The 26,095-nt window shown below is 39.2% G+C and overlaps 1 protein-coding gene and 1 pseudogene across 8 annotated transcripts in view; one reads left to right on the top strand and one right to left on the bottom strand.

The window, feature by feature from the left end:
* Positions 1–367: 367 nt before the first annotated feature.
* XIAP (X-linked inhibitor of apoptosis) overlaps positions 368–26,095 on the top strand; it is a 44,998-nt gene continuing 19,270 nt past the window's right edge. Inside the window, exons 1-4 of one of the 8 annotated variants that reach the window (XM_067723385.1) lie at positions 368–520; positions 785–911; positions 1,211–1,346; positions 24,817–25,720. In XM_067723385.1, the coding sequence (XP_067579486.1) occupies positions 24,844–25,720 (877 nt within the window). In that variant the 5' untranslated portion in view covers positions 368–520; positions 785–911; positions 1,211–1,346; positions 24,817–24,843. Of the gene's footprint in view, positions 521–601; positions 912–979; positions 1,133–1,210; positions 1,347–5,810; positions 5,884–24,811; positions 25,721–26,095 lie in introns of those variants that run through there. The other 7 variants (XM_067723384.1, XM_067723387.1, XM_067723383.1 and 4 more) reach the window with 7 other exon arrangements.
* LOC137216584 (partitioning defective 6 homolog beta-like) lies at positions 580–16,958 on the bottom strand (annotated as a pseudogene).

Here is a 26,095-nt window from a genome sequence, read left to right as displayed (position 1 = left end):
CTTCCCTCCTTGGATACAGGTCATATTCTAATCTCAGTTCTCTCGTTTATTAGCTGCGTGCTATTGGGGCAGTTAGCCTCTCTGGGCCTCAAATTTCCTCTGTTAAAATGGGTTTCATATGAGAGTGCCTACCTTAGAGGGTTGTCAAAATAACAACAAAGAACACGCCGACCACAGTGCCTGGTCTCTAGCAAGAACTCAACATGTTCGCTCTCTTCTCTGTCTTTTCATCCTTTTACTTCTATTCCCCGACTCCTCCACCACGGAGCTCAGCAGGTAAAAACCGTGGGAAAAATCACCTCAAGGCTGAAAGAGGAAACGTTTGAGCTGGGGGCGGGGACTGCGAGGTGCCCACTGCGCATGCGCACCCGCTCCGTCAGGTTCTGGTTTCCAGCTAGGGGGGTGGGGTGCAGGGGCAAACAGGGCTTCGTTTGTCCCGGTTACCCCTTTCCGGCCCGGGGAAGTGGCCGGACCTCGGCGGAGTCCCGGGCGGGCTCAGCGCTAAGCGAGGGCTGGAAGGGTAAGTTCGAAAATGGCGGAGGGGGAAGAAGGAGGGGCTTTACTGGGCGGGAGGCTGGCCTAGCGGCCGGGCAGAGGCCAGGAGGCCGTGAGGGGCCCAGCGGCGCGGCGGGGGCCGGAGACAGACGGGCCGCCCAGCGTGCCTTGTCTCTTCGAGGCCTTGGCGTGGACGCACTTCGGATTCCCCAACTCGGGGTTCCTCCGGGGAGTGGGCGGGCTGGTGGGTGCGAGTGAGGGAGACGAAGGGACTTCCGTTTCCTTCCAGGCTGGGGCCTGGCCGCCGAGAGGAGTTGGCATTTCCATATTGGGGCTCGGGCCGCCCCTCCTCCAGGACCCTCCCCTCAGCACTGCTCCGGGCGCCGCGGGCGATCCAGGCCGGCTCTCCAGGCGAGGTGGGTACTGCCCGTACGGGCTTCCTCCTCCTCCCCTTTCCTTCTCTCCTCTCCCCTCCCTCCCCTCGGGCCCCGCGCTGCGGGGGAGGGCGGGAAGGCAGCCCCTACCCTGCGCAGGTGGCCGGCCCGGGTTCCGGGGCCCAGGTTCCCGGGACTGCGGAAGAAAGGCATGGGTGGCTTCAGGTCGCCCGGGTGCCTCCGTAAACCCCGTGACGCCTAAGGTAAATCGAGTCAAAGAACTTTTTTTTTTAAATGATCAAAGGGGACTTCCCCCCCCCCCATTCTGACGCCTGTGGCAGGTACGGAGCTGGGTGGAGTGTGTCTGGCGAGGGCGTGTGAACCGAAAGAATAAGAGCCAAAGACCTTCCGGAAGAGGAAATTAGCTAGTAATTTTTTCCAACCTTTGCTGCCCTTGTCACCTCCCCAGCATATTCTGTGAGTACAACAAAATTCATTCTAACTTTCAGTTTCATTATTTTAACTCCATAATACCCTTGTTTTCTAATCGGGAGGAGGGGGAGTGGTTATTGCTGACACTAAGCAACAGCCCTCTCCACCTCCAAAAAAAGAAAAACGTCAAATCAAAACTTCATAAAAACGTATCAGATTTTCATAATCCACTACTTTGCTTTCAAATATAACTACGTCACTACTTATGTCACAGATGTACTACCTTGATAGTTAATGACACATAGAAATTTACTCTTGTAAGATTGGAGGTTGCTATTAGTGTTTCTTTCTTCTCCTTTTTTACTTAACATTTGTTATATCCAGTTCAAGAGAACACTGTTACAGACGGCCATCTTAGAATTACAGCATTTTAGAGTTGGAAGGGATCTTAGTCCAAGCATGATATTTTACAAAAGCAGAAACCAAGGCACAGGAATATTTCATGGCTTGCCTAAGGCTACTCCATTACTTAGATTAGAACCCAGGTTGCCTGGCTCCTTGCTCACTGCTCTTTCTGCACAACTGCTCCACGTAGCCTCCAAGCAAGAAAATTAAATGTATTCAGTGCACATTTGTGAAGCATGTACAGCTTTGTGCCATACAACTGTTCTACCTTCTTTCAGTATATTTAACATGCTTATGAAGCCAGAAGAAAGTGGCAGTAGTTTAGGTTAAAAAGATTTATACGTGCACACACATCTACTTGTATATGCTCAGATAACTTCTTGAAGGATGCACAAAAAAAATGTTAACAGTGGTTATTTATGGAGGGTGGGGGGGCGTGGGAAGCTTTTTACTTTGCACCTCAGATGTGACCTAATGTACTGTTTGAATTTCTTACCGTAAACAAAGTATTGATTTTATAACTAAAAACAAGTGTTAAAGTTTGCACACATATGTATATCAGTATAAGCAAGTATCAGTGGTATGTGTATATATATTTATATACATATATGTATTTATGTATCAGTGATTTGTATTGTAAAATCCAGAGTGGTTCACGTCAGCCCAACTGGCAAAGCAGGCCTGATTATTGGATGCTCATATTTCCTCTGTGGTTTGCTCCTATTGCCCCTAATGTGAGAAGGTAACAATATTATATTAGTCTTTATATATTTTTAGAAAATGTGCTAAGCTTTTAATTATTGAATTATGTAGCAGATTATAACATTCAGGATATCAAATTTGGCACAATGAAAAAATTCTGAATGTAGAATCTTTGTGGGTAAGAATCATTAAAAATAAATTTAAGATCGTAAAGGTCCCTGGTGATTAGTAGTTCAGCTCTTTTGTTTTTATGAACAGGTTAAGACACAAAAAGTGAATTGCCCAAGGTTATATATCTGATTATTAACAGAGCTTGGACTAGAGTCTAGGTCCTAGTCCGGTGCCCATTGTACTACACCTGTCATTTTATTGCTTTCTGGTGCATTCGATGACTCCAACGAGGGGGACAAAGTAATGCTGACTAAAGGTTAGTTAGGCCCATTTCAATAGATAAGAATTATTGTAATTAATGTCTCAGTTAACTTGTATAGTTAACAATATTGAAATATTTTAGTAACGTAAATGTTCTATTGAAATATTTTAGTAACGTAAATGTTCTCCTTATATTTGGTTGTAAGCATTAACTTGTTTAGTAAATCGTTTGTTTATATTATAAAGTCTTAGAGACTCCAAATATGAACTAATGATATTTCACTGTTTTTGTTTGGCCTCATATTTAAGTCTGGTAGCTGATGCTTACAGACAAAAAAAAGTGCTATGATTTATTTAAAAAATAAGAAACTACTTACTGAGCACCTACTATATCTGCCAGGTATTGTACTATGTGGTAGAATTCAAAAGATGAATAAGGCAAAATAGATGCCCTTGTTTTTTTGAGGATGGGAGATTATCATGAGCTGTCAGTTCTCAAGGTTTGTCTCTGTGGTCTAATCTGGTAATAGTATTACATATTACAGAATGTAATCTGTAGCACTGTTTAAGGTCATTGTGTGAGTAGATCTGAGGAGATAAACACAGTAGTGGTAAAATAAGTTGACATTGAATTGAATAAATATTATTTTCATGTCTTAGAGGTCATGTGGTACAGTGGAAAGAACACTAGGTTGAAAGCCTGAGTTCTTGTGTTGGCTTTGTTTCCGATTAGCTGTGGGATTGTGAGCAAATCACTCAACCTCGTTGCCTCCATGTTTCTTTTTTCTTTTTCATAAATTTTTAAGTATATTTATTCCACTTAATTCAAAACATGAAAAGAGCATTTGGAATATTATATATTATAAATGTATCTACCATAAGAATTTGAGGCCAAACTTAAGAGTTATATGTTTTATCTACTTTGTGTATACTTAATAGGTTGTTCTTTGTGTGATAAAAGCATATTTATGTCCATTTTGTATGACTTGGTGTGGACTTTTATTATTTTTAATTATGGTATAGTTGTAGTTCTGCTATTTAATACGTTTTGAGATTTGATTTGGTGTGATTGGTACCCAGTCTTTGTTATGGATACATGTGATTCACTATTATGATCTGCTTCTCTAATGTATTTTCAAGGATATGGGTTGTGGTGAAAAGTGAGGTTTACCTGCGTAGACTGGGAGTAGCTTGAACTCAGATGGTCAGACAGAAGTTGAACTGAGTAAGTTAAGGCTGATTTCTTAAACTGGGCAAAGGTGGTGCCGTTGTGTATTCCCTGGCATATCTATAAATACTTATATATGGTTTGAACTTTTATGCTTATTCCTGTAATAATTTTGTTGACCTCAAAACACAGGCTTCTCAGCATATATTGCTATGTGATATACTTTTGTATGGCTCCACCTAATTTTTTAAGCCTTGAAAGGGCACAGAGCCTAACATTTTCTACCTCACTGGACTACCCTTTCTGCCGGTAATAATTTCCTATACTTATATTGGTCAGAATCACGGGGTTTGCTTTTTTTACTGTCATTTACAGGCCACATGATCTTCGATGAGTAACAACCAGTCAGAAAACCAGTTTCCTCATATTTCAAATAGGGGTATGATGTGTTGTGTAGGTTGAATTAGCTACCATATATGAAAAAATTCTAAATTGTGAAGCACATTACATATTTTAGTTATTATCAGAGGTAACATGGTAAAAGAGGATGGGCTGTGGAATCACACAAGCTCATGTTTAAATTTTGACCTTGTTAAAACAAATAGGATTAGAAACTTAGTTTCAATTCAGCATGTTTTAGATTAGAGAAAATACATGTAGCTAAAATGATGGGGTGAAAGGAAATGAAAATTAGTTTATAGATAGTGTTTAGAACACGTGAGCATTCATTAAATATGTTGTACTGTTTTAATTTGCCTTATAGTCACTTGTGGCAGTTTCCTTTACTTTGTTGTCATTTTTTAAGCCCAATGGAAGACAAACCTACTAAATGTTTGCTTATAGACAACAGAGTGTCTTTTAGATAGGACAAAATATTTTTACTGGGGAAAAAGAAAAGATGTTGGCTTTTATCAAGCACTTGTTTCAGCACTTGCTTGAGATCCCAACATGATCATGGAAGAGAATACTTAATTCTGAGAAAGATCTACAGTAGGTAGTACCCATTCACCAAATCATCCATCAAAAGAACCTCAGAATAGCACTTGTGGAACCATCTGATTTTTTTCAGTACTGCATCCTAATCACTCTGTCAGAATAAGTTATCTGGATGAGTATCAAACAGAATAAGTTCCAGATTCTATGGCCTTAGTCAATTCATTTAACTTCCTTATGCTTTAGTTTTCTTATCTTTAAATGAAAGAGTGATTTCTATTATCCTGTTCATTACAAATATAAGTAAATTATGTTGAACAAGTTTTGCTTGTGGATGTCTACAAAATATAATGATTTTGCTTTTCTGTGTACTTGATTCTGAGCTGCCCTTTTGTAAAAATTATTTTAGGGAAATTTTTTTTGGCCAAGGATAAGGGGAGACTCCTTTCTTACCAGTCCCCCAGATTAATTTATTATTATTATTATTTTATAAATTTATTTATTTATTTTTGGCTGTGTTGGGTCTTCATTGCTATGCGCGGGCATTCTCTAGTTGTGGCTAGAGGGGGCTACTCCTCATTGTGGTGTGTGACCTTCTCATTGCAGTGGCTTCTCTTGTTGCGGAGCACAGGCTCTAGGCACATGGGCTTCAGTAGTTGTGACACGCGGGCTCTAGAGCACAGGCTCAGTAGTTGTGCACGGGCTTAGTTGCTCTGCGGCATGTGGGATCTTCCTGGAACAGGGATTGAACCCATGTCACCTGCATTGGCAAGCGGATTCTTAACTACTGCACCACCAGGGAAGTCCAGTTTATTTATTTATTTATTTATTTATTTATTTATTTATTTTGCGGTACGCGGGCCTCTCACTGTTGTGGCCTCTCCCGTTGCAGAGCACAGGCTCCGGACGCGCAGGCTCAGTGGCCATGGCTCACCGGCGCAGCCGCTCTGGGGCATGTGGGATCCTCCCGGACCGGGGCACGAACCCGTGTCCCCTGCATCGGTAGGCGGACTCTCAACCACTGTGCCACCAGGGAAGCCCCTATTTTTTTTAAGGCATTGAGTGAACAAGTTTAGAACTCTAGCGATAGGCATCGCTCAGAACATTTTTCAATGAAATCTTTTATTTTCAACTCAAGTTAACAATAAGCAGTCAGGTATTATTATTACCTGTGTTTCTCAGCCCTCTCTGCTAATGATTTACTGCCACCCAGGCAGTGAACCAGAAGACATGTGTTCATGGCCAACCACTGTGGACATGACCTGGTTACTGCTTTTATCTCTGGGAGTTGACCTGTATCCTCTTTTTTTTTTTTTTTTTTTCTTTTTTTGCGGTATGTGGGCCTCTCACTGTCGTGGCCTCTCCCGTTGTGGAGCACAGCCTCCGGACACGCAGGCTCAACGGCCATGGCTCACGGGCCTAGCCGCTCCGCAGCATGTGGGATCCTCCCAGACCGGGGCACGAATCCGTGTCCCCTGCATCGGCAGGCGGACTCTCAACCACTGCGCCACCAGGGAAGCCCTCTTTTTTTTTTTTTAACCTGATGTTTGACAGTAATATGACAAAGTATCAAGTTGGCATAAATTCTCAGGATAGGCAAAAAGATAAGGACCTAAGAGTATATTCTTCCCTCTCCTTGTAATAAGTTATAAAAATTATCTTCTGTGAAGGAAGAGCGAAAACCTTGCAATAGCAGGCCCCACTATTGATAGCTTACTGGGCCAGTTTATTCACAGATGAAGGAAGCATTGTCACATGGCAAATAGCCAAATAACACCCCCAGCCTGCTGGGCAGAATTATATAAGACACCTTGACTAATCAAGAGTCCAACTGCTTTTTTCTTTTGATTAGAATCTAATATATTTGCTGGATAAAATTTAGAAAATTAAGAAAACCACAACAAAGAAAATGAAAACCAATAATCCCAGTGCACAGAGATAATAACCACAGTAGAATTTTGATGTGTAATTTAGCCTAAGTCTTTCTGTATCGGTATTTTTTATAATTGGGATCATACTGACCAATACTGGTTTATAACCAGCTCATTTCACCTAATACAACATCATGAACACGTATCTGTGTTCTTTAGTATTCTTCTACAACCTGTAGTATACACATTACCAAAGTGGTGTTCTCTTTTGTTAGAATTGAGTTTTGTTTTATAAATAGCACTGTATTGAACATCCTTATATATACTGATCATTTCCTTAGCGTTAATGCTTAGTACTAGAATGGCTGGTTCAGAAACTAATCATATATTTTAAGACTTTTAGAATATATTGTCAGATTGCTTTCTAGAAAAGGTGTACCACTTTTTAGTTCCACCAGCAAGAGTGCCTATTGTCCCATACCTTCACTGCTGGATTTTTATTGTTGGTAGTGATGGCAGTCTCTGCCAAACAGGACAAAAATGGTATCTTTTAAAGTGTTTATTTCTTTGATTACTAATGATATTTAACATTTTTGCATACGTTTGTTGGCCATTAGTATTTGCCATTTGTAAATTTGTCTATTTTCTATAGAGATGTTCATCATAGATTAATAAGTGCTTTCAAGCTTTTTCTTAAAACTATTCTCAGTCAGAAACAAGATAGATTAAAAATAGATGGTGACAGGATACACTCCTGTTTGAGACCACTTAATATTGATGTTAAAAGCAAATAAACAGAAGGATATTCATTCCAACATTCTTTATAATAGCAAAAAATTGTTAGCTTTATAAATGTCCAGCAATGAAGGTGCATAACTGTATATATATATAGAATATGTTAACATTTGTGGGGTTTTTAAAATTTGTTTTATTTTTCGCTGCATTCGGTCATCGTTGCTGCGCACGGACTTTCTCTAGTTGCAGCGAGCGGGTGGCTTCTCTTGTTGCAGAGCACGGACTCTAGGCGCGCGGGCTTCAGTAGTTGTGGCTCGCAGGCTCTACAGCACAGGCTCAGTAGTTGTGGCGCACGGGCTTAGTTGCTCCGTGGCATGCGGGATCTTCCTGGGCCAGGGCTAGAACCCATGTTCCCTGCATTGGCAGGCTGATTCTTAACCACTGTACCACCAGGGAAGTCCAACATTTGTGTTTTTTAAAACCTATCTCTGGAGGAATGCAGAAGAAACTGGTAAGAGTGACTGTTTCTAGGAAGGGAACCAGAGGTTTAAGGGGTGGAATGGATGCAGCTTTTGTACCTCTTGAATTATTTGATCATGTGTGTATTTTCTCTTTTTAAAAATATACATCTGCTTCCCTGGTGGCACAGTGGTTAAGAATCTGCCTGCCAATGCAGGGGACACGGGTTCGATCCTTGGTGCGGGAAGATCCCACATGCCGCGGAGCAACTAAGCCCGTGCGCCACAACTTCTGAGCCTGCGCTCTAGAGCTCATGAGCCACAGCTACTGAGCCCACGTGCCACAACTACTGAAGCCCGCACGCCTAGAGCCCGTGCTCCACAACAAGAGAAGCCACTGCAATGAGAAGGCCACACACCACAACGAAGCGTAGCCCCCACTCACCACAACCAGAGAACAGCCCGTGTGCAGTGAAGGCCCAACGCAGCCAAAAATAAAATAAAATAGTGTAAATAAATTTATAAAAATATACATCTAAAATTAATGTTCAGCAATATGGAATTGGTGAGGTTATGATAAATACATTCATACAGTCAGGTACTATTGATCCATTTAAAGTAATGTTCTAATCTAGATAAAAATTGATGTGGAGAGATGCTTATGATATATTATTAAATAGAAAAAAGCAAATTATAAAAATACCATATACTATAAATCCCCTTTAGAAATATTTATAACGTGCATGTGTTACATGCACACAGAAAAGGTTCTTAAAGGATAAACATATTAAAGTATTCACAGCCTGGATAGTAGGATTCTTTTTTCCTCTCTCTTTTAAAAAGGAAAACAGTTGTTTGTATTAAATATTGGGTTGATATCCATCATGAGATTTTGTTTTTCTGCCTGTTCTGACTTTAGCAAAGGTTTTAATCTAGACTCTGAATAGGCATAAATAGTATTAATCTGTGTTATGGATCTACAGTTTGGGTTATATAGATGGTTTGTTTTTAAATCAAAGACTTGATTAACGAGCACTGTAAATTGTCTTTAAGTTCTGAACAGTTTTCAGTAAAATAGAGGAGGGGATACTAGTGATCTTGAGCCTTTTTATTATCTTGAGTGAATTCTTGAGCCCAAACCCGTGTATTCTTCATGCAAAACATTCTTTTGGGGAACACATTCCCGCAATTTGTGGAAAAAGATGAGAGAAAAAAAAAAACGAAGAAAAAGATGAGGGAATACCTTACTGTGGGTCCATTCTGAGAGAACTGTACCTGTGGAGTTAATTATTATAAATAATTTGGCAGATATTGGAGGCCTGGGCTCAAATTTAAGTGTTACTATGACTTTCTAATTTAAGTATAGAACATGTAATTGATACTCCCTTTGTGGATTCTCAGTATGGCCTTTCAGGTGTTTACAGAAGTAGGCTTCATGATCAAGCATATATTGTAGGCAGCAGTATTAATAAGTTGATGTTATTGACTGAGCTTATGGGCTAAGTGCTCATTAATGCCATTCAGTTATTTGAATGGCTCTAGTGCTTAATTTTAGGAAGAGAACTTTTGATTTGATTGAATGTAATTAACCTCAAAAATGTTTTATTGACCATTTAACTTAAGGTTAAATGAAAATATGCTTCATAGTTTGAAGAACCTAGTAGTATAAATGAACAATTTGACTAAAAGTTGAATTTTTAATTTTATTTATTTATTTATTTTGGCTGCATTGGGTCTTTGTTGCTGTGCACGGGCTTCTTATTGCGGTGGCTTCTCTTGTTGCGGAGCACAGGCTCTAGGCACAATTGCTTCAGTAGTTGTGGCTCGTGGGCTCTAGAGCTCAGGCTCAGGAGTTGTGGCACACGGGCTTAGTTGCTCCGCTGCATGTGGGATCTTCCCGGACCAGGGATCGAACCCGTGTCCCCTGCATTGGCAGGCGGATTCTTAACCACTGCACCACCAGGGAAGTCCTAAAAGTTGAATTTTTATGTAAATATATCATAGTATAAAAGCTGAATTTAAAAAATCATATATATACACATATATATGTATATACCCTTTTTGTTTAGGGCATGTCTTTTTTTTTTTTGCAGTACGCGGGCCTCTCACTGTTGTGGCCTCTCCCGTTCTCAGTGGCCATGGCTCATGGGCCCAGCCGCTCCACGGCATGTGGGATCTTCCCGGACCGGGGCACAAACCCGTGTCCCCTGCATCGGCAGCCAGACTCTCAACCACTGCGCCACCAGGGAAGCCCAAGGGCATGTCATTTTTAAAATACAGCTTTTTTATACTATGTCACATCTACGTAGATACATTTCTTAGATACTACAGCTTTGTAAATCAAAATGCTATTTCTAAGCAGGGAGCTAACACTTTAAGATCATTAAAAGAGGGATTGAGGGACTACCCTGGTGGTCCAGTGATAAAGAATCTGCCCTCCAATGCATGGGACGTGGGTTTGATCCCTAGTCAGGGAGCTAAGATCCCACATGCCACAGAGCAACTAAGCCCGCCACGCCACAACTACTGAGCTCGTGCATCTCAACTAAGAGAGCCTGCGTGCCACAAGCTACAGAGCCCATGCGCTCTGGAACCCCCATGCTACAACTACAGAGCCCACGCGCCCTGGAGCCTGTGTGCCACAACTAGTGAAAAGAAAACCCGCACGCCACAACTAGAGAAAGCCATGCACCGCAACAAAGAGCCCATGCACCGCAATGAAAGATCCCACGTGCCACAACTAAGACCCAACACAGCCAAAAATAAATTTAAAAAATAATAGGTAAATTTTTTTTTTAAAAAAAAGAGGGATTGACCTCCACTGCACTGGGTCAAGGAGAATGTTGCTTGTTTGACAAGATCTCTATGCTGGATCCTCTATAGGGGAAAAAAGCAACTGATGAGAAAAATCTTACAATATTTCTACGTATAATGAGCAAAGAGAGAATATTAAGATGAATTTTAAATTATGATGGTGTTTTGGGTTAGCACATATAAGATTTTTATGATGTTACTATGAAAAGTTTTACAAATCTTATATTTTTGAAATGTGATTTTAGTATAGGTTTTTATCACTGAGTTGTACTGTTTGCTTGGTATGCATATATTTCTAGTTCGGTCACATTTCCTGGGCACAATGGCATATTACCAATTTTTAGTCCTCACAGTGATCTCAAGAGTCCAGTGGAGGTGATGGGTGGGATGTGGGATAGTGACAGCAGTGACCTAATAGAGGTGCTCCAACATTCATTCTTTCGCCCAATGTTGATGAAGCACTACTGTGTGTCACGCATTGCTTTAGGCATTGGGAATACAAATGTGATAAGACAGAGCCCTTGCTATAAAGGACCTTCCTTCAAACAATGTACATATAGGTATACCTACAAACATACACACATGCAGAAATTATTCAGTCTTGTTCTAGTACAGCTTGGCTCCTCAGCTATTTTTCTTCATTTCTTTCTTCCTTTCTTTCTTTCTTCCTTTTTCTCTCTTTCTTTCTTTCTTTCTCTTTCTTTCTTTCTTTCTTTCTCTCTTCCTTTCCCTCTTCCTTTCTTTTACCCTCTCTCTCTCTTTCTCTTTCCGTGCTGTGCAGCATGCGGGATCTTAGTTCCCCGACCAGGGATTGAACCCGTGCCCCCTGCAGTGGAAGCATGGAGTCTTAACCACTGGACCACCAGGGAAGCCCCCTCAGCAAATTATTTAGAGGATATAGTGAGGGCACAAAGAGTAGTCATTCTACTAGGGTTTTGAATGGACAAATCAGGAAAGACGTCATAGATGAGATTCTAAAAACATGTTTTCTGAGTTTTCAACAGATGCCCTTATTTAATTACATAATGTGTTTCAGTTAGCATGGTAGTACTGCAGTGGGAGCTAATAGGGTTATATTGTTTGCTTAATTTTTGTCATATTTCTAACATCGTTGTATTGGGTTGGCCAAAAAGTTCTTTCAGGTTTTTCCGTATGCTGTTACGGAAAAACCCAAATGAACTTTTTGGCCAACCCAATATTAGTTTCTTAGGGCTGCCATAATAAAGTACTGCAAACTGAGTGACTTAAAACAACAGAAATTCAGGGACTTCCCTGGTGGTCCAGTGGTTAAAACCATGCTTCCACTGCAGGAGGCCTGGGTTTGATGCCTGGTCAGGGAACTAAGATCCCACATGCCACACGGCACAGCCAAAAAAAGAAAAAAATAAGAAATTAATTTTCTCACAGTTCTGGTAGCTAGACATCCAAAATCAAGGTGTTGGCAGGGCCATGCTGTCTCTGAAGATGCTGGGGAGAACCTGTTCCATGGCTTTCTCTTAGCTTCTGGTGTTGCCATTGATCCTTGGTGTTCCTTGGTTCATCAATACATCATCACTGCAGTCTCTGCCTCTGTCTTCACATGGCCATCTTCCCTGTGTTTCTTCTCCTTTTCCTACAAGAATATCAGTCATATTGGATGAGGGCATTCTAATGACCTTGTCTGAACTTGATTATATCTGCAAGGACCCTATATTCCAAATAAGGTCACATTCCTAACCAGTGGTGGACTTCAACATAGTTTTGAGGGGGCACAGTTCAACCCATAACAATCATTTAATTCCCTTTTAATGTGCCACGTCAATATAGTTACTTAAGAAATGCTTTTTCATGATGAGAAATTAGCAAAGCCCTTGGTTGCAGGGATGATAAGTATTTTTAGTTCATTAAATGAGTCTATAGTGACTGAATGAATTTCTTCCAGAGACCATAAGGGTGAAACACAGACAGGTTGTAGAGATCTATGAGCTCAATAGAAAAAGACTAGAGGTTTCGCTGCTTATTTGTTAAGAACAGTGATTTGTTATTCAGGTGCTACTTTGACTTAAAAAGATTTAATAAGTATTTGTAATTGTTAACTTTCAGTCATCAGAGATAGTTCCCTAGTATACCATCTTAAATAATTAAATTTATATTAATCTTCAAAATTACTTTCTTCAGTGTCTTGTACACATGTAAAACTGCTTGCTTACTTTGTTCTAAGGTGCTGTGATAACTGAAACTTATGATATTATGGGATAGATTGGTTTTTTAAATTACTTACACTGTAATAGTTGACTACCAAATAGTAGTCACTTTAAGAAATTACTGTTAATTTTCATTTCAAGTAAGATTTTTATTAGAAAGCTTAATACTTAAATACATTTCTGAGTAGTGTTCTGATATTAAATCTCACAAAAATATTTCCCTGCATGGGATTTTTTTTTTCTATTGCTTTAACATTAGAGGTTTTTTTTCAATTAATCCAGAATTTATTTCTTCATATTTTTTTAACCATTTAGAGAAGCTATCCTTTAAAAGGGAATCATTTGATCCTTCATTGTTTTAATAGCACACAACTGTTACAAAGGCATCCATACTAGCCCTATTATAAGATGATTTTAATAATTTTGGGGGGAATTATCTATAAACCACAGGGAACTTCATAATATTCTTAATTTCTATGTACATGCATACTGTAGTGCTTATGCACATTGTACAATGATAAATGCCAAAGAAATCAGGTAAAGAATGAAAGTTCACAGCCTCACACTTACTTGTTCTAAGTGGATGTGTGGGAAATAAATAGCCTAATGAAAATAATATAGATAAACTTTACTTGTCAGTGGTAAATACCACAGCTTTCTCTTAAAGTGTAGGCAGTGTTCCCAGAATAATCCCACTGAAGAAAATCCAGAATCTTTGCACAAAAAAGTGCACAGGTTTGTCCTGTGTGTAAAAACCTTTTAATCTAAGTGCATTTTATATCCAAAACAATTTGCACTACTTGAATACAGATCTTCCTCAACTTACTATGAGGTTACATCCCAATAAAACCATCCTAAGTTGAAAGTATCATAAGCTGAAGATTCATTTAATACACCTAACCTACCAAACATCATAGCTTAGCCTAGCCTACTTTAAATGTGCTCAGAACACTTACATTAGCTTACGGTTGGGCAAAATCATGTAACGCAAAGCCTATTTTATAATAAAGTGTGGAATGTCTCATGTAATTTATCAAATACTGTACTGAAAGTGAAAATGGAATCGTTGTAGGGTACAGAAAAGTTATGAGTATATCAGTTATTGACCCTCGTGATCTGAGCTGACTGGGAGCTGTGGCTCGACATGCTGCCCAGCATCACTACAGAGTATCAAATTGTGCTAGCCCAGGAAAAGATCAAAATTCGAAGTAAGGTTTCTACTGAATGCGTATCACTTTCGCACCATTATAAACTGGAAAAATCATAAGTCAAACCACTGTAAGTTGGGGACCACATGTACATTAAAAAAGTTCAAAAGCCTACCAATATAATATGTAGATATACACACCCAAAACAAAAGGAATGCTTTCCAATGAGATTAGGAATGAGGATAAGAATTAAAGGAGAGTGTCTTCTATATTACCAGAGTCAATGAAATTAACTGCATTTTAAAACATAAATTATACCTATTTGGAATTATTTTATAAATATATAATCTATAGGCTGGACAAACATCAATGTGAAAAACTGTCACAGAATTTCATAATTTAGGAACATAGCTTCAGTGCTTCATAATGTGGAAAGAAACTCCTAAGAACAGCCAATTGGTTTGATTTCTTAGAAGTTAGAAAATAATGCATTTCAGAAAATGATTTGTAACAATTAGTGACAAAAGAACAACATTAAGAAATAAAATACTGGGTACGCAAGAACTGAGGTCCTCAGAGTACCAAAAGAGAATCAGACTTCACATTAAAATTTAAAGAATGTGATTAAAGGAAAAACTAACTGGAATCTTTGTAAGAGGTTAAATATTTAACCACTTCAAACAGAAATAATTTAGTCCTCTCACATAGTTCTGAAAATGTACTGTAGCATCTAGTTTTCCATATCAAAAGCATATAATTTGATTAGCAGAGCTCCCTTTGTTTTAGACTTAAAATCACCTCTGATCCACCAAAATTTGTACTAACAATTACCAAACTACTATTTGAAAAGCATTTAAACAGCTTTATTGAGATATAATTCACATACCATAAAATTAATTTTAAGGTGTACAGTTCAGTGATTTTAGTATATTCAGAGTTGTACAACCACCATTACAATCCAATTTAGAATATTTTCATTACTCCAAAAAGAAACCCAGTCAGTAACCATTTGCAGTTATTCCCCATTCCCCTCCTCTCCCAGCTGTAAGCAACCACTAATCTATTTTCTGTTTCTATTTATTTTAAGAACATTTTAAACTTACAACATTATTGTTCTCATGCCTATTCCAGGTCATTGGCTCGGAGGTTTGAAAGATCTTAAACTACCCAAATTTGCAAGTCCTGTGACATCCTCACTCAGAAAACATTCAAACGATGGTTTCATGATTGTTCAGTCTTCTAAGAGTTTTTGATCTGGAACATGTGTTTCAAATTCTGTTTGTACCATTTGCTAGGGGTGCTAAACTCATTTAATTAGACGGAATAAAACTATTCTTTCCAGACTCAAAACTGAGTTTGTTCTATTTGGGTTAACCATTTCCAGTCTTTTGATAGTAGGAACAGCTTTAGGAATCTAGTGTGGCACACCGCTGTCTTCAGTAATAATGTCATCTTCATCCTTTGGCTCAACGTTTGGTTCAATCTGCTGTGGATAGCCAAGAAAGCTGTTATCAGTAGATTGGCTAGAGCTGCCAGAAGTCCTACTGTTCCTAACGTTATTCTCCTGTTTACTTGCCTTCTATTATGATGAGGTTGTAGCTGTTTGCAGTCATCCTATTACTTGATCAAAACTCTTCCCTGAAACTTCTATACCATTAACATCTAAAACGTCATCATTAACAGCCAATATAGTCCTGTGCTGCGAGCCAGACCTCCTGGAATAAGCCAGGATATAAAGCTCCCTGGCGGGGGGTGGGTGGGGGGAGGAAGGGACTTCCTTGGCGGTCCAGCGGTTAAGACTCTGTGCTTCCAATGCAGGTTCAATCCCTGGTCAGGGAACTATGATCCCACATGCCACACAGCATGGCCAAAAATTAAAAAAACAAAAATAGCGCGCGCGCACACACACACACACACACACACACACACACGATCCCTGGGACCTTCTCTGAGCCATGTAGTGTCTCCGTTAGAATGAAACCATCCCAGCTATAGAGTCCCTAGGGAATGTTCAGTGTTGTGTTTGTAAAGATGAACTAATCCTATGGTGTGTTTCTGGGGGAGTGTCAACATCTGTAATAGAAGACACACATCTGAAGTCTTGGTGCATACCAATTACTAGATCTGGCATTTTTCTGTGGTTGACATTGAACATTGGTTAAAACATTTTCCTTCTTCATTAGCATGTCTGTACCAAAGGCACTGTTTGTTTCTTCCTTTTTTTCTGTGTAAAAATCTTAAGCAGCAGGTTGGTTGTTGAAGCAGTTATGTGATAATTATCATCTTTATTTATAGATAGTAAGTATCCCTGGATGTCTGTATAGCCTAATAAAATGTCATCATTAGGTATCTTATGAACATGTTGCAGTAATCCATAAAACTCCTCAAAAATGTCCAAGTTTTGCTCTTTCTATCAAAAACTGATGAAATTCAGTGCCAAACCTGCTCTTCTCCAGGATGCCCTGGCAGCCGCAGTCACGCTGAGTGCAGGGGCTGCAGCCCAGGAGCCTGCAACTCACCAAACGCACCTGCAGAGGTGGCTTGGGTCTCAATGCTGAGCTCCACAGGGTGGCTGGGCAGCCTGTCTGTGGTGCAAGTGGAGACACAACTCCATCCTGTCTCCCTCTGCTTTGGTGACTGCAGAACCCTGGTGGAGGAGGATAAGGGGGCAACTAGCCCATCCACCTCTTTGCTCTCGGCTGCCTTCCCCATGACCAGGCTCCTGACCCAGGCCAGTGGTGCTAACCGCAGAGACTTTAAGTAAAAATATTATTAAAGACATTTTGGAGAAAAAGGTCACCTATAATCCTGTCCCCTTAACTAACATATTTTACCCATATATTAAAAATTACCTCCAGGTTTGTCCATGAGTATATATTTTCACACAGTTGCAGTCAGATGTACATCTACTTTATATCCTTTTCCTATTTAAAATAACCTTTGTTCTATATATTTGACAACTTTAATAATAAAAACCTGAAGGAAACAGAAACTTTTGTATTGTGTGCAGATACCAGGTAAGTGGGTTTTCTGTGTGTTTTTTTCTCCCCTCCAACTCCCCATATTCCCGCATTATTGCTAGAGAAGCAGTCAGTCTCCTCTCCTTGGCACATGCCCATGGCTATCTTTACCCAGCTGACTAGGCTAAATAAATACACACACACACACGTATACTGTATGTATGTATATGTACAGGTATATGTATGTTTTATTTTTTTCATTGAAGCTTATTAAGCCTTCTTTTATTTTTTTTTAACATTTTTGAAAAATTTATTTTATTTTTGGCTGCATTGGGTCTTCATTGCTGCGTGTGGGCTTTCTCTAGTTGTGGCAAGGAGGGGCTACACTTCGTTGCGATGCATGGGATTCTCATTGCGGTGGCTTCTCTTGTGGAGCACGGGCTCTAGGCGCGCGGGCTTCAGTAGTTGTGGCTCACAGGCTCTAGAGCACAGGCTCAGTAGTTGTGGTGCACGGGCTTAGTTGCTCCGCAGCATGTGGGATCTTCCCGGACCAGGGCTCGAACCCATGTCCCCTGCCTTGGCAGGCAGATTCTTAACCACTGCGCCACCAGGGAAGCCCCTCCCCAGGAATTTTTAAATCTTTCCCTCTTAGAATAAAAGGTTTTCTGTGCTTTAAAACAGTCATAAATTTTAAAATTAACTTGTTATGCTATAAAAGTTAATTTCAGTCCTATTTCAAATAGGTACTACTTGGCTAACATGCACTGGTAATATATTAGCAATCCCAGTTGCTTGACAGATGTAGATGTTAGATGAAAGCCAGTTGGTTAAATTATACTCACTTGTCCAAAGAGGAACGTAACTAGAGAAATTAAAAGAAATCCTCGGGCTTCCCCGGGGGCGCAATTGTTGAGAGTCCGCCTGCCGATGCAGGGGACGCGGGTTCGTGCCCCGGTCCATGAAGATCCCACATGCCGCAGAGCGGCTGGGCCCGTGAGCCATGGCCGCTGAGCCTGCGCCTCTGGAGCCTGTGCTCCGCAACGGGAGAGGCCACAACAGTGAGAGCCCTGTGTACCGCAAAAAAAAAAAAAAAAGAAAGAAATCCTCAACATTTAGGCAGTGTCTAACCAAAAAGAAATAGGAACAACGTGAGTTAGTTTCCTATAGCTGCTGTAACTGTTTTGCTTTTCTTTTTAACATCTTTATTGGAGTATAATTGCTTTACAATGTTGTATTAGTTTCTGTTGTATAACAAAGTGAATCAGTTATATGTGTATATATATCCCCATATCCCCTCCCTCTTGCATCTCCCTCCCACCCTCCCTATCCCACCCCTCTAGGTGGTCACAAAGCACAAGCTGATCTCCCTGTACTGTGCAGCTGCTTCCCACTAGCTATCTGTTTTACATTTGGTAGTGTATATATGTCAGTGCTACTCTTTCACTTCGTCCCAGCTTACCCTTCCCCCTCCCCGTGTCCTCAGGTCCAATCTCTACCTCGGGGTCTTTATTCCTGTCCTGCCCCTAGGTTCGTTAAAACCATTTGTTTTTTTAGATTCTGTATGTATGTGTTAGCATACGGTATTTGTTTTACTCTTTCTGACTTCACTCTGTATGACAGACTCTAGCTACATCCACCTCACTACAAATAACTCAATTTCATTTCTTTTTATGGCTGAGTAATATTCCATTGTATATATGTGCCACATCTTCTTTATCCATTCATCTGTCGATGGACACTTAGGTTGTTTCCATGTCCTGGCTATTGTAAATAGTGCTGCAATGAACGTTGTGGTACATGACTCTTTTTGAATTACGGTTTTCTTAGGATATATGCCCAGTAGTGGGATTGCTGGGTCATGTGGCAGTTCTGTTTTTAGCTTTTTAAGGAACCTCCATACTGTTCTTCATAGTGGCTGTATCACTTTACATTCCCACCAACAGTGCAAGAGGGTTCCCTTTTCTCCACACCCTTTCCATGATTTGTTGTGGATTGTTTGATGATGGCCATTCTGACCGGTGTGAGGTGGTACCTCTTTGTGGTTTTGATTTGCATTTCTCTAATGATTAGTGATGTTGAGCATCCTTTAATGTGTTTCTTGGCAATCTGTATATCTTCTTTGGAGAAATGTCTATTTAGGTCTTCCGCCCATTTTTGGATTGGGTTGTTTGTGTTTTTGATATTGAGTCGCATGAGCTGTTTGTATATTTTGGAGATTAATCCTTTGTCAGTTGCTTTGTTTGCAAATATTTTCTCCCATTCTGAGGGTTGTCTTTTCATCTTGTTTATGGTTTCCTTTGCCGTGCAAAAGCTTTTAAGTTTCATTAGGTCCCATTTGATTATTTATTTATTTATTAAAACAAATTTATTTATTTTTTAATTTTTGGCTGTGTTGGGGCTTCGTTGCTGCATGCGGGCTTTCTCTAGTTGCAGTGAGCGGGGGCTACTCTTCATTGTGGTGCACGGACTTCTCATTGCAATGGCTTCTCTTGTGGCAGAGCACGGGCTCTAGGCACACGGGCTTCAGTAGTTGTGGCACGTGGGCTCCAGTAGTTGTGGCTCACGGGCTCTAGAGCGCAGGCTCAGTAGTTGTGGTGCACGGGCTTAGTTGCTCCGCGGCATGTGGGATCTTCATGGACCAGGGATCGAACCCATGTCACCTGCATTGGCAGGCGGATTCTTAATCACTGCACCACCAGGGAAGCCCCCATTTGTTTATTTTTTGTTTTTATTTCCATTGCTCTAGGAAGTGGGTCAAAAAGGATGTTGCTGTGATTTATGTCACAGAGTGTTCTGCCTATGGTTTCCTCTAAGAGTTTTATAGTGTCTGGCCTTACATTTCGGTCTTTAATCCATTTTGAGTTTATTTTTGTGTATGGTGTTAGAAAGTGTTCTAGTTTCATTCTTTTACATGTAGCTGTCCAGTTTTCCCAGCACCACTTATTGAAGACGCTGTCTCTTCGCCATTGTATATTCTTGCCTCCGTTGTCAAAGAAAAGGTGGCCATGTGTGCGTGGGTTTGTCTTTGGGCTTTCTATCCTGTTACAGTGATCTATATTTCTGTTTTTGTGCCAGTACCATACTGTTTTGATTACTGTAGCTTTGTGGTATTGTCTGAAGTCAGGGAGCCTGATTCCTCCAGCTTTGTTTTTCTTTCTCAAGATTGCTTTGGCTATTCGGGGTCTTTTGTGTTTCCATACAAATTTTGAAATTTTTGTTCTAGTTCTGTGAAAAATGCCATTGGTAGTTTGATAGGGATTACATTGAATCTGTAGATTGCTTTGCGTAGTATAGTCATTTTCACAGTGTTGATTCTTCCAATCCAAGAACATGGTATATCCCTCCATCTGTTTGTATCATCTTTAATTTCTTTCATCAGTGTCTTATTTTCTCTTTCAGATTTTTTGTTAGTGTATAGGAATGCAAGAGATTTCTCTGCATTTTGTATCCTGCTACTTTACCAAATTCATTGATTAGCTCTAGTAGTTTTCTGGTAGCATCTTTAGGATTCTCTATGTATAGTGTCATGTCATCTGCAAACAGTGACAGTTTTACTTCTTCTTTTCTGATTTGGATTCCTTTTATTTCTTTTTCTTCTCTGATTGCTGTGGCTAAAACTTCCAAAACTATGTTGGATAGTAGCGGTGAGAGTGGGCAACCTTGTCTTGTTCCTGATCTTAGAGGGAATGGTTTCAGTTTTTCACCATTGAGAACGATGTTGGCTGTGGGTTTGTCATATATGGCCTTTATTATGTTGAGGAAAGTTCCCTCTGTGCCTACTTTCTGGAGGGTTTTAATCATAAATGGGTGTTGAACTTTGTCAAAAGCTTTTTCTGCATCTATTGAGATTATCATACGGTTTTTATCCTTCAGCTTGTTAATATGGTGTATCACATTGATTGATTTGCATATATTGACGAATCCTTGCATTCCTGGGATAAACCCCACTTGATCATGGTGTATGATCCTTTTAATGTGCTGTTGGATTCTGTTTGCTAGTATTTTGTTGAGGATTTTTACATCTATGTTCATCAGTGATATTGGCCTTAGTTTTCTTTTTTGTGGCATCTTTTTCTGGTTTTGGTATCAAGGTGATGGTGGCCTCATAGAATGAGTTTGGGAGTGTTCCTCCTTCTGCTATATTTTGGAAGAGTTTGAGAAGGATAAGTGTTAGCTCTTCTGTAAATATTTGATAGAATTCGCCTGTGAAGCCATCTGGTTCTGGGCTTTTGTTTGTTGGAATATTTTTAACTACAGTTTCAATTTCAGTGCTTGTGATTGGTGTGTTCATATTTTCTATTTCTTCCTGGTTCAGTCTTGGAAGGTTGTACTTTTCTAAGAATTTGTCCATTTCTTCCAGGTTGTCCATTTTCTTGGCATAGAGTCGCTTGTCGTAGTCTCTCATGATCCTTTGTATTTCTGCAGTGTCAGTTGTTACTTCTCCTTTTTCATTTCTAATTCTGTTGATTTGAGTCTTCTCCCCTTTTTCTTGATGAGTCTGGCTAATGGTTTATCAATTTTGTTTATCTTCTCAAAGAACCAGCTTTTAGTTTTTATTGATCTTTGCTATTATTTCCTTCATTTCTTTTTCATTTATTTGTGATTTGATCTTTATGGTTTCTTTCCTTCTGCTACCTTTGGGATTTTTTGTTCTTCTTTCTCTAATTGCTTTAGGTGTAAGGTTAGGTTGTTTATTTCAGATGTTTCTTGTTTCTTGAGGTAGGACTGTATTGTTATAAACTTCCCTCTTAGAACTGCTTTTGCTGCATCCCATAGGTTTTGGGTCATCATTATATGTATATTTTAAACACAACATCTCAGCGTCTTGAAATCTTCCATACCCCTCGTATAAACATGTACCACCACTTGCTGATTCTTTTTATACCAGTGTTGGCTTTCAGAGTGCCATTTTTCCCAACCACTGTTCCCTCACGATTTCTGACTGCCTGGCTCCTTTATGTAAAAGCTTTCTTGGACATCTTTCTCTCTGTGTGCCTTCTTGCCTTTCTCCTTACCCGGTACAAAGCCTGAATGTGCTTTCACAAAGAGGCCTTAAGTTACCTCAGCATACTTTATTCCACTCTGACTTGTTCACATCCAAAACCTTCTCCAGTATTCATACCTCATTTTCTTCTGTATTCCTGTGCCCCACATATACTTATTTTCTAAATATCATCTTCCCCACCTGCATTTCACTTAAATACTTTTTTTTTTTAATCATCTCCCATCCCTTTCTTTTGGTGCTTCCCTCCAGTCCTAAGGTTTCTGTCTTTTGTCAATCGGTTTTCTCTCTTTTAGTCTTAACCTTTCTGGTAGTTCTGTTTTCTCACCCTTCTCCAAAAGCTCACACTCTGATAATATATATGTAGTTTTCAGTTGAATGCTTCTGAATAAATATCTGCTTTTCAAAACAGTGAAATCTGAACTATTCGTATGGAAATAACCCCTGGGAAGATGAGGTCTCCGCCTGAAAGTTTCAAATAGAGATTCTCCTGCTAGTGTTGAATGATGGAGCTTTATCTTATATTATCTGAAATGGGATGACTACTTGAACCATGCAAAATATTCACTATTATGAAATGAGAATAGATCATTGATTTTACACTTTTATTTTGATTGACCTGAGAAACAAAACTTAGCCATCTCAGAGAAGGTAACTTTCATATGTTTTAGATTATATTCAGCGTTTATTCTTCAGGATAATTATAGACTTAGAAATGTTTAATACTGTCTCCTAGTCCATGCCAAAGTCCCTTCCAGTAATGAGAGGAATTCATAAGCTACAAGACAACCCAGTCCATTTTATACTGATATTGATTGTTGTAGCTGTTCATGCCTGTATTGGGTTAAAATCTACTGGCTTTAATTATATTCATTAATTCTGCCCTCAAGCTAAACAGAATTTGGATCCCTTTTCTACATGACTGCCTTTTAGATAGTTATTCTATCCTCTACACCCCTCTCCCTACAATTTTCTTTTCCCTTTGAGATAAATACTTGACTCTTCCAACTCTTCTTCATAGAATACCATTTTCATCATCCTGATTGCTCTCTATGGAAGTTACACTTTGTTAATGTCCCTTCTAAAATGTGTTCAGAATTAAAAATAATATTCAGTATGTAGCAGAATTGAATCTGGATGTTGCACACCTGTACGTTAATGCGGACTGAAGTTACTTCAGGTATTTTAGCTGCCATGTAATGTTGGCTCATGATGAGTTTGTAATTAACTCAAATCCCACGATTTTAATCTGGAGGTTTCCCTTCACATGACTTCTTTCCAAACCAAGATTCTATCTTCCTTTAGTTGTACCACAGATTTTTAAAGTCAGAATATAAGACTTTACACATATCCCTATTTTATCTCATTAGCCTATCAGCCAGCCTTGGTTTCTTTGAATCTTGGTTTTTGTCATCTACCTTATACTGATTCAACAAAGAGTCTTGAAGCTAGTGCTAGAACTTTTTCAGACATCTGGGAAACAATAATCAAAAATCATGGAGACTGTCTTCCAAAAATTGTTGTATGCAGATATAACTCAGCTCTTGAGGTGTATATGAATTAATACCATTGTAAATTGGGCCCAGGAAAGACTGAAGTCCATTGCCAGCCTGCAAGACAGAAGCCTTTTGTTGAACATTAACTCCAAGAGAGATGATGTTCCAAGACATATTGTGCCAACATAATGCCAAAAGAGCTGCTAATTCTTCCCAAGAAATCAGTTACTATACGTATGAAGTAGAGACAGAGTCATTGTGACCATTCTTTTATTTTGCATTTGGCAAGCATGTACTGAGCACAGTGTCAGGAACAGTGTGAGGTTCTAAAGAACCAGGTTTGCCTGGGGCAACCCTTATTTGTGCCTCTTGTCCCAATGAAATTATTAGTAGCATCATTTTTCAGTTTCAAAAGAGTTCAAGTTTGGAGGATAAATTATCTTGGCCACTCTTCTCATAATCCAGCCAGTTCCTTTTAGTGTTTTATCTTGGTTAAATATTACACAGCTGTAATTTGGCAGCTCTAATGAGGCTGCAATAGTACTTCTCTTCCATTTGAACAGTTTGTTTCTTGACCGTGGGCAGTTGATAGCAAAAGTAACTGCAGTTAAGGTCTACAAGTACTTAGTATTTTTCCTGAGCCACCCTCTAGAGGGCAGTATTATATACATTTGAAATGATCCAATTCTAACAAAAATGGACTCTGTTTATACGTGAAAATCATAAACATTTGATGCTCTTAAAGAATACATTGGAACCAACATTGTGAATAAAACTTATCTTTTGCTAATCAATAAAGAAATACTAAAAATTCATTAACATTCTGAACATTCTTTTAATTGTAAAAACTAAACTTAGATGCCTTGAATATACAATGATCCATTATAACAATTATGCATAGACTTCAAGAATCTGCATATTTTATGCTTCTTTCGTGCTTTTCCTAATTAATGATTTTACATGGTTAATAATTTTAATATATTCTGCATCACATAGTTTTCATATTTATGTAAAATAGGCACTTAAAAATGAATAGTTCTGATCTACCTGCTTAAATATTACTTTCCTCTGAAAGAGAAAACAAAAATGCTAGTTTTTACTTTATAACCTGAATCATGTGGTAATGTAGGATTCTAGTATTTAGAATTAGAATGTTTCTTTAAAATTGTGTCATCAGTGGGTAATTTGTTAACTCCTAATATCAAAAGTATATTGCTTGTGTTTGACATTTTTGGATTTCCTAATGTAATGTTCTCTTTTTAGAAAAGGTGGACAAGTCCTATTTTCAAGAGAAGATGACTTTTAACAGTTTTGAAGGATCTAAAACTTGTGTACCTGCAGACATCAGTAAGGATGAAGAATTTGTAGAAGAGTTTAATAGATTAAAAACTTTTGCTAATTTTCCAAGTAGTAGTCCTGTTTCAGCATCAACACTAGCACGAGCTGGTTTTCTATACACTGGTGAAGGAGACACCGTGCGGTGCTTTAGTTGTCATGCAGCAGTAGATAGATGGCAGTATGGAGACTCAGCAGTTGGAAGACACAGGAAAGTATCCCCAAATTGCAGATTTATCAATGGCTTTTATTTCGAAAGTAATGCTGCACAGCCTACAAATCCTGGTGTCCAAAATGGTCAGTACAAAGCTGAAAACTGTCTGGGAAACAGAAATCATTTTGTTTTAGAAAGGCCATCTGAGACTCATGCAGACTATCTTTTGAGAACTGGACAGGTTGTAGATTTATCAGACACCATATACCCAAGGAACCCTGCCATGTGTAGTGAAGAAGCTAGATTAAAGTCATTTCAAAACTGGCCAGACTATGCCCACTTAACCCCAAGAGAGTTAGCTAGTGCTGGACTCTACTACACGGGTATTGATGATCAAGTACAATGCTTTTGTTGTGGCGGGAAACTGAAAAATTGGGAACCTTGTGATCGTGCATGGTCAGAACACAGGCGACACTTTCCTAATTGCTTCTTTGTATTGGGCCGGAATTTTAATATTCAAAGTGAATCTGATGTCGTGAGTTCTGATAGGAATTTCCCAAATTCAACAAATCCTCCAAGAAATCCAGCCATGGCAGATTACGAAGCACGGATCATTACATTTGGGACGTGGATATACTCAGTTAACAAGGAGCAGCTTGCAAGAGCTGGATTTTATGCTTTAGGTAAACTTTATTATAAAAGTAGGCTAATAAATAACTTTCCAACTATCCCAGGGCTCCTAAAAAGTAAATAGATGCCATTTGCCCCCGGAACTGGTAAATATTTAGGTGTAGGCCGACATCATTATTTATATTAGTATTATTCTGTGAACCCTTATGTTGAATCTGTAATATAACCACTGAATTTACGTGGAAAAGATTACCATATTATGAGTCATATTTATCTTTATGTAATTGTGTTTTGGAGAAGAATGACATGCAAAAGATGATAGATATCCCTGATAGAAGAATAGGTCTGATAGTAATACTAACTATAATTTATTACACACCTACTATATGTGCTCAATGCGTATATTACATGCATTTTCTCTATGCTTC

The sequence above is a fragment of the Pseudorca crassidens genome, chromosome X (genome assembly GCF_039906515.1).
Source record: "Pseudorca crassidens isolate mPseCra1 chromosome X, mPseCra1.hap1, whole genome shotgun sequence".
Lineage (NCBI taxonomy): Eukaryota > Metazoa > Chordata > Mammalia > Artiodactyla > Delphinidae > Pseudorca > Pseudorca crassidens.
This window is presented reverse-complemented; position numbering and strand designations above follow the sequence as displayed.